Genomic DNA, 9,877 nt, shown 5'->3' on the forward strand with positions numbered 1-9,877 from the left:
ATTTATACACATAGCCCTCATTTGGAAAGTTACCTGGAGAACCTGGACCAATCACTCTCTTTTCTCTTAATGAAGATTATCTTAAACAATGCAATAAAGTTAAATGGGATGAGAGAACCAGGTCTCATTGTGAAACAGTTGTGTACAACTACAAACACAATGGGTGCAGATCAATATCTTACTTGAGTCTTACCTGAATTGTTAGAAAAAAAACCAACCTATTTATTATCATTTGGATTCACCAGCTAAGTCACTCAAATCTTCCTTATAGAATTCAGAGGCTATGATAACAATAGATTTTCGTACAGACCATAACCACTTCCGTATCTGGCAAGGCAATAATTTACCTGACCGATTATGGACTATTTATAAACATCATCTTCCAGCTCTTTACATGGAACTTTACAGGTTACCCTAGAGTGGCAGCATTATGAACCAAATGAGTCAACAGAAGGATGCCTGAGACTCCATTGTCTTCCCACCCAAAACCAAATCTCTGAAAATAGGCCACCATTTATTCTTCAGACTGCACACAGAGGCAGTCAGCCCAGCAAGGCTCAAACCACTGGGAGAGCAGACAAATACAAGCACAGTAAACCTATTCATACTCAAAACCTGGTTCCAAAAGATGACAGCAATCTTCCATTTGGTTTGACTGAGACTCTGCTCCTGCTAGGGCCACATCTAGAGACATATATACATACATATGTACTATTATCAAAGCACTGGTCCTCACTTGCTCCGTTTCCTCAAAGCTATCAGGCAATGCAGCACATCACAGAAAAAGCAGAAATATTAGCGAGCCACGATGCGCAATCCGTATGCAGGGAGGTTTGCTTGAAGCTTAAGAAGCCATGGAAAAGATTATGCTTGCCAGGGCAATCATCAGCCACAGGGTTACCCACTGGAAAGGAAACTAGGAGTCTACTGCTCAGTTCGGGCCAGATGCAACTAGTCTAGAGAAAGTCATTTCTCAGAACCTGACTCAAATATCCCTGTTCATCCACAAAATCCACGGACATAAAAAGACTGAGAGTCTTGTTTCACTCATTTCTTGCCTCCAGACAGGCAAGCAAAGAACAATCATTGGGCCAATTCCCTTGGACTTCCTATTTGCTATTCCCTCTTGCCTCTTTCAGTCATTCTCTCTCTCTCTCTCTCCCTCTCTCTCTCTCCAGAAGTTATTGTTGTTAATATAAGCAAATGTTTGCCTTCCCTAGAATTAAAACTCCCTTCCTCCCCACACTCCACTCCTCTCTGGTTGAGTAGGATTTGGTTACGTCTAGCAAGAAGCCAAAGCTCAGTTTCATCCCTTGGTCCCTGCAGACACTGTAGCTTCTTAAAAGAGCTAAAAAAAAAAAAAGTAAGTAAAACAAAAGAGCTCTCTAAAATTTGCTCTCAATTTCAACCTGGAATTGCCCAAGACCGCTGGCAAGAGTCCCTCGAGAGCAGGGCAGCCTGCCTGCAGCATATGCTGAGGTAGTCAAGAAGCTGGCACAATGGGCACGGTGCCACTACTCCCCATCGGGATGCTCTTTCAAATGAATGAGCTTGTTTTTAAGCAATGTTTTTAAACACAGCAATGATCTGCTACTTGAAGCCAAGGATGCAGTCCGCAATAACAAAAACTACCACCGTCACCACCACAATGCCAAGGAATAAGAGGAAAGCCAACTAACAGGGGAGCAACTAGAATAGCTCCATGCCCAGAGGGATGAGTGGCCCAAGATCATCCACTTGGCTTTGTTCCTAAGGCTGGACTCGAACTCATGGTCTCCCGATTTCTAGCCTGATATCTTAGCCATTACACCAAACTGTTTCTCTGATTAGTCCATTATATTTGTTTTAGTTATCACATTCTATTCCCAACTTGATTCTGAGAATTTAAGGATACCCACATGGGCTGGGGGTTATTCTCCTCTAATGTTATTTTCATATCAATGACTCTGTGGAAAACGTTGGGTTGCTAGAAAATAAATGTAAAATGTGAAGATTATTTAAAGTCAAATTCCATTCAGAGTGATTTTTTTGAACAATATGAAAGTATGAAACAATATGAGAGTACAGTAGAGTAGAATAGAATAGATTGTTTCCTAGTATGATTTGACTGCTTATTTGTAACCTATGACTATCATTAAGTGTTGTACCTAATGATTCTTGACGAATGTATCTTTTCTTTTTATGTACACTGAAACCATATGCACCAAAGACAAATTCCTTATGTGTCCAATCACATTTGGCCAATAAAGAAGTCTATTCTATTCTATTCTATTCTATTCTATTCTATTCTATTCTATTCTATTCTATTCCATTCCATTCCATTCCATTCCATTCCATTCTTCTACCTTACCATTCCTGGATGCTTTTTTGACTTTCTTGTCTAGCCTTCAGCCTCTCCTTCAAATATTAACCAGATTCAACCTTGCTTTGTTTTTTGATGTTAAACCATAGTTAGATAGATGCTGCTACCTGTTGTACCCAATAGATCATAACTGATCCGAAGTCACCCACTGAGTTCTATGGTCAGATGGGGTTATCTGACCATAGATAACCCCATCTGGTTTTATCAATTCCCAGTCCAATTTTAATCAAAACACAACCACCATTGAGTCTATTCTGCCCATTCATTACAACCTGCTTATCTTACCATTCTGTAAATATTCTCATTGGAATTTGTATTATCATTAACCGCAACCTTCCCTTTTTGAATCTATCAGTTCTCTGAAAGCTGAGGCTTAGCTGCAAGGGAAGACATGGAATGGGCTCTTTCATATTGGACATGAAACCTCCGTCCTCAGAAGATTTGCCACTTCATTCCTTGCCCTTCAGCACTGCAGTAAACTCTACAAATTAAAGAACATTTGTTAATGGTTGGCCATATCAATTTTAAAAAATACAATTGGTTTTAGACAATGATTTTTTTGTCTCTTATACTTTGCTTCTTATTAGACTTAGTTTTTCTTCTGTTTAAAATTTCCATTATTTTTGTTATATGAGGTTTTTTATAGGTATTTCTGTTGGCAATTTGGGCTTTTTATTCAATAAAGATGCAATTTATTGGTTACCTGTCTTGATTTGTGCTAAGATTTAGTCCTATAATATGTTGAACAGTAACAACAAAACTAAGTTAAGAAATATAAAATAATAAAGGTTTAACAATGCAAAATCATAATGCCCAGGATGCCTTTCTATACTCAACAAGCAATCATGTACTTCATACATTAATATAATGGATTCAACGCATTTTCCCCTCCCTTTTTAAGAGGTATAAATTGGTGGCCATCATCATGCTTTATTATAAGATGAAAGACATGGCAAAATGATATACAGTATAGTCTCGCATACAACACTCTGGCACTCCAGGGACCAGCTGAGGCAGAGAGCAGGGAAGATCAGAGTAGAGAAATGAAATCTACTGTTCTTTGGCATGACAAAATGCATCAGGCTAAAAGATCTGCAGCAGATACTCTTGCCAATTTGACCTAAACTGCTGGTCCCTTTCAGATATTCCACTAATAGACCCCACACTTCTCAATCAAGAGTTAATCCAAATAAAGAAGCTGTCAGAAAAATCAAGTGTGTAGGTTACAAGAAAGTCCCGGTTCAGTCACTGACTGTATAAAATAACTAGGCTCTTGTTCCACATAGGCAAAGAAAAAAGGAAAAGTATATATTCATAAGCTATCAAGGTTAAAATAAACTTATCATGGAGATAAAATAGTAGAAGCCAGTTGTGAGGCTGGGATGCTCCTGCTATTACCAATTCATATTTCCAACCTTTTTTCCACAGTGGCTATGGTGCAGTAGCTGTTGAAAAAAAAACTAGGGTGAAGATGCTCTCATGCAAATCAAGACTTCCTACAATTACAGCCAGACACCAGATGACCTGAACAGATTAGGTTAATCAGTCAAAGAATATAGCAGCTCCTAATTACATTTTGCAGAAAGAGAATCTTGGAGAGGCAACAACAGACACAGTTTGTTGGGTGAGGATTGGGAGGTAGACTCCATAAAATCAAGCAGATGTTTGGATAAAGTAAACCAAGAAGTAACCTCTTAAACTCATTATCTGCTCCTGTTCCACTAATGCTCATACACTTAGCTTAATGGCTGAGAAAGGAACCAAGATGGGAACCCCTCAGGACTAATCAAGGGGAGCCTCCAAACCCATCAGCTCTTCCCCTAGAAAGTCATCTGGCTTGAATAAAGCAGCTGGCCCTTTCCTTTCCGCAGAAGAAGACAGAACTACATTTATACATTATTATATTGCCTAGGGACCTACTATTGTTCCATGGAAGGGGAACAAAGAGTGCAGGATCCTGCCTCATAATCATAACAAGGTTACTACCAACTCTTGGCTCACTATAGACAGATTCTGGGCTAGGATCAAGAGACACAAAGAAGTCCTACAGATAGGCCTTATTGTATAAATTAAGCAGTTGGTTGAAGCTTTGGGGTATGTAGATTGAATTAATCAACCAAGTCAAAGCTTTGGAGAAAATGGCTTCAGGCAGATCACAAAAGTTAAATGTGCATCAGGATACATAGAGCATGAAGCCAATTAAGCAGCTGCATAGCAGTAGGAGCGTCTAGCTTTTCCCAATCATGCTAACCCTTGTTTCCCCAACTCTGAGGTTAATATGGTATTTCCATCAGAACTAAAGTCATTACACTGAAGAAGGCAACTTTATCTTGTACTCAAAGGTACCTGGCTAGTTCAGAAATCACAGAAATAAGACACCCAAAGCACAAAACAGTTCATAGCATGGCTTCATTAATAAGGTGAAAGAGCAAGGATGCTGTAGAACAACAATTTTCAACATTGGCCATTTAAAGATATGTGAACTTCAAATCCCAGAATTCCCCAGCCAGCATGTGGAAGGGATTTGAAGTTCACACATCTTTAAAATGAGTAATGTTGAGAAATACTGTTCTAGAATAATAATACCACCTTTCCCCACTTCTGGATTTCTTAAACAAAAGACAGTTTCATATAGAAATCATCACGACCTGGAAATTAAAAGAAGACTCCAATCCTAAGCCTATGTATTGGGAAATTAATTCCATCTGTACTGAACTTACTTGTAAGTGTATAATAAATAAAACTGGTAGTATTACTACTGTCAAAACCCATATGAAGCATTTCAGGGAGAATATACTTAGAATGGGAAACTATTGTCATTTTTTTTCCTCAGGAATTTAATAGGCAAGACAAATCTACTCACATGTACTTTATTTGCTTTGCATCTATCATAGTTTTTTGTCTCATGATTCCACTGTGCACATTCTCAGTATATAGACATGCGTCCTACACCTATACATATCTGCCAGTGCCCATAGTCTGCTGTTATAATGATGGAAATTTCTCTGACATAAAAGTTAAAAGACACTAATTGTGGAAGAAGGAAAGATGAGTGTGCAACAGTCACTTTGAATCAAGGAATTACTCTTGCTGGTTCTTTTTTGCCTCCTCCGTACAGATGCAGCTTTTACATACCTAGCAAAAGGCAAAAATCTGCAGAGTAAAATCACTCAATATGTACAGATGCAGGAAAGAATCATGAAGTCTCCAGGAAGTAAGGAGCAACTCAAGGTTCAAAGCCATCTTTGTCATAACCAGAGAGGCATGTTCCCTGTTAAAAGCAGGCAGAAGAAAGAAAGACTCTAGCCAGAAGCAAATTGTATACCGATGGTTATCCTGATGGTTATCAGTGGCAGTAAAATGCCCTTCACCCCCTCCTAGAGTTAAGCCCTAGGCTGAAGTGTGATTTCCTCAGCTAAATGATTCACACATAGGATTCACACATTATACTAGTCTACTCCTTAGGCCTAAACCTGCCAGCATAGAATTTCATTACTCTCTTCAACCAGAGCCAGCATTTTCCTGCTATAGTCCTGGCATATATATATGTATATATATGCAGCAGCCTTTCCCAACCTCTGATCTATCAGCCTCAATTGGTCACACTATCCGGGATGTTTGGCAATTGTAACCCAAGCTATTTAAATTGCCTTGCGTTTAGTCTCTCCTTCAAGGGTTGACAGCACAACCCAGCTACACTCTCCGCTCCTGAATTTAATGGAATGGCCACTGGACTACAGTGTTATTCTTCCCTCTTTAAAGGCAGTTCTGCAATGGGGCTCGGGGCCGATTCAACCCTTCTCTTGCCAAAGGCAGACTTGGATGTCTCCTTATGCCTAGGAGGCAAAGGAACCGGGACACGTTGGCAAAGAAGGGAGGTGAAAACAAGGCGCCTCTTCTGCATCTCCGATGGGCAAAGTCGGGATGCCCCCTGGCAATGTCAGCTGGTAGACCTCCGTCTCAAATAGAAGAAGCTACTCCAACCTCGACACCTTTGGCAAACCTTGCTCAGCCGTTTAGCTGCAATCGAGCCCAGCAGACTGTCTGGGGTGGGAGGGCATCAAAGTCTGGCAGGGGAACGGCTCCATCTCCTTGGCTAGCAAGCCACCTCTGCCCGGGTCAAAAGAGAATCCAGGCCTTTTCCTGCCCGCCCCCCTTTCCCGAAAAAAAAAAAGGGGGGGAAGCGACGAAGAGGAAAATCTCAGCGCCAAGGGACGAAGGGCTCGGAGATGGCGAGACAGCAGTCAAAAGATCCTCCCTGGCGCGCTCTTACCTCCTGCAGCTGAGGGTCCATCTGCTTCGGAGGCGCTTGCCGGGCGGAGGAGAGGCTTTCCCGCCGAGCCAAAAGGCAAGCGCGATTCTAGCGCATGGGCGTCCGCTTGGCAGGGCTTAAGCCGGTCTGGAGCACCAACCACAAAAACCTTCTAGCGCCGACCGGGCGCGCTCCGAAGCAGCTCCAACATCCCGCAAGCGAGGCGAAGCGAGTGGCCGGTCCCAGTTCCGACTCCGCCTCAGCCGCGTCTGATTGGAGCGCGGGAGAGCCTTGGGTGGCGTCTTGCCATATAGCGAGAACTCCGGCCTGCGGGTCCCTTCGTCGCCTTTGCCTTCTTCCACCTCGAGGCGTGGCTGAGGGGAGCGCTCGGAGGTCACTGAAGACCCAGCTCCAGGCTCATAGAGAATTTAGAGCCGGACGGGAAACAAACGAACAAAAAGCAGCCCTTCTAACCCTAAAGCACTCTGTACATGCTCAGAAGCGGTGTTTCCAGGCCCTGCGCTGTATACGTTCCAGGACGTTGAGATCGGAAGGCCTTGCAACTTTTGAACTTTTTGATCCCTCGATGTTTGGCGGGTGCAAATAGAAGCATACTAATTATATATTTTTTTTAAAAAAAATACGCAACCACTTCGAGAACCTTTCACTGTAGGCGCTTCTCTGCGGCTGCGTGTTGTATTGATTCACATACACAATCGCTTCTCTTCCAATGATTTTGTTTCCCCCCCCCAAAAAAAATTAAAATACGTTGTTTTGGTTAAAATACAGACGCGACTGAAGGCGGGGAAACTCTCTAATTGGGTTTTGGTTTGAATACCCACCTGCAGCTGTTGTGTCTGCTGTTCATTGTATGCTGTCTTAGGGTTGGCGTATTTCACATCAGCTTTAATAAAAAAAAGATACACCAACTATAAATTTACAGAGATTTATTGTCGCTAGACGCCTTGGGGAAGTAGTGAAAGCCCCAGGAACACACAATGTTATTAACTCAGACTATAATTTATACAAAAAGGATCCCGAAGAAGATACAATAGAACCAGTGATTAATTAGAGAGAGTGGAAACACATCACGTGTATAGATGCTTGATACGTGCCTATATAATGCTGCTCTTTCCCAATTTAAAAATTAATACTTTAAAAAGAGTTTTAAATAATGTATTGTGCTTAAGTTTTCATAAGAGAGAGAAAGCATTAAAAGCAAAAAAAGTACTTGGAATGGCCGCAGAAAGCAAGTGTTTCCTTTTTCTCTCCAGCAACAATGAAATAACCTCAGTTAACTTCTTCCAACTGCAATTTAGTTAAAATTACTGCTATTAAAATGAAAAGGTTTCAAAATCTGGAGAGCAGTTTTAATCATTACAGTATTTAAAATATATTTAGGTACCCTACTGTTCTCAAATTCCAGTAATGAAACTTTTCGGGCTTTTTTTAATATATATATATATATAGAGAGAGAGAGAGAGAGAGACTGGCATCTAGCAGAAGAATGGGACCACAAATTTCATTATCCAATGTATAGGTCTATCGATTGAAGCTATAGATTATGAGAGTTAGTGTCCATTACTTACAGATAAAAGTTGCATTATGCCAGCAAGAATCAAGTTATGCCATTGCAATGATAAGTGCAATTTTCTTACAATAGGCAAGTGAATAAGTGGCATTTCTCTAAAACTGGCATCTAATTGATTAGTAATGTAATGGAGCTTACTCCGGGTAACTATATAAAATTACAGACTAAATATCCTACAATCTTTGTGTGGTGCATTGATATTTTAAGTGGAGATCATTAGGTACCTCACAGATTGGGTTTTAGTCTGTGAAAAAATATGCCAATCTCACAATAAATATGTGCCACATAATTTAATTTTTGTTTTAGCAAATGAAAGACTACCCCACATGAAATAATTGACTTTGAGAACATAACACAAGTAGAGCATTAATAGTTCTAAGGATGACAATTGATCAAAAGTGCAAATTGTAACGATAATACCATATGGTATTATTGCAAATATCCCATGGCTTAGGTCCGGGATATTTGGTGAACCATTTGCAGCCAGCAACAGCTTCCCATCGCCCGGTGCGCTCTCACAGGGAGGGCCTACTCAGGGTGCCGTCGGCCAGACAATGTCGGCTGGCGACCCCCAGGGAGAGAGCTTTCTCTGTAGGCGCACCCACCCTTTGGAATCAACTCCCTCTGGAGCTCCGGGTGGCCCCCGACCTTCGCTCCTTCCGCTGTGGGCTGAAAACGTGGCTATTTCATCTAGCCGCCCTAGACTGAGGGTTTTTTTTAATAGAACTTAATGGGGTTTTATTGGATTTTTTTGTCAATTTTATCATGGACTTTGTTTTTAATGGTCTGTTTGTTTTGTTTATTGTTGTGAGCCATCCTGAGTTCTGTGGAGATAGGGCGGCATATAAGTCCAATAAAATAAAATAAAATAAATAAATAAAATATGCAGAAGTATAAAAGGACTCAACCCCACTATGAGCTGCAACAAGTAAAGGACTATTTGTCAAATATTTGTAATATAACAACTAGAAATGTGATGGAGGAAAAGACTGACAATATGATTTTATTTATTCATTAAATGTCTACATTACCTTTATTTTTGGTCAGCTAAATCAGCTTACGTAGCTAATGTTTCTTCTTCCTACCTTCCTACAGCTACAACCCTGTGAAGTAGGTTAGGCTAATAGCTACAGGCCAGGGTTGGGTTCTACTTACCTTTACTACCAGTTCGCAACAGGATCGCGTGCACGCGCTCGCTTCTGTGCATGCGCAAATCACTTCTGATGACATCAGGATCAGTGGGCAGAGCCTCCCGCTGGTTTTACTACTGGTTCTATAGAACCGGTCCAAACGGGGGGGCAACCCACCACTGCTACAGGCCCAAAATCGTCTGACCAGCTTTCATATTGTCTAAGGGAGAACTTGAACTCATGGTGTCCCAGTTTCTAGCCCAGCACTCTTGTCACATCACCAAGCTGACTTTCTTGATGCTTACTCATCCAATTTCAATCCACCTCCATATGATGTTTTTATGTACAGAACGGTCCATGCTTACTATAAGTACGTACCTTTTATTTTAGTGGTACAAATAGTCCTCAACGTACGACCACAATTGGGACCAGAGTTTCTGTTGCTAAGCAAGGTGGTTGTTAAGTGAGTCATGCCCATTTTTCCATCCTTTTTTGCCATGGTTGTTGAGTGAATCACTGCAGTTGCTAAGTTAATCATATGG

At 41.1% G+C, this 9,877-nt stretch overlaps 1 protein-coding gene across 1 annotated transcript in view; it reads right to left on the reverse strand.

Annotated features, from left to right (window-relative positions):
- Positions 1-7,343, reverse strand: part of LOC117675306 (unconventional myosin-X-like) — a 44,287-nt gene extending 36,944 nt beyond the window's left edge. The window contains exon 1 of the mRNA XM_087881610.1: positions 6,636-7,343. Coding sequence (XP_087737736.1) covers positions 6,636-6,656 — 21 coding nt within the window. The 5' untranslated portion in view covers positions 6,657-7,343. The remainder of the gene's footprint in view (positions 1-6,635) is intronic.
- Between the last annotated feature and the right edge of the window lie 2,534 nt (positions 7,344-9,877).

The sequence above is a fragment of the Pantherophis guttatus genome, chromosome 1 (genome assembly GCF_059756535.1).
Source record: "Pantherophis guttatus breed Tessera chromosome 1, ASM5975653v1, whole genome shotgun sequence".
In the NCBI taxonomy this organism is placed as follows: Eukaryota; Metazoa; Chordata; class Lepidosauria; order Squamata; family Colubridae; genus Pantherophis; species Pantherophis guttatus.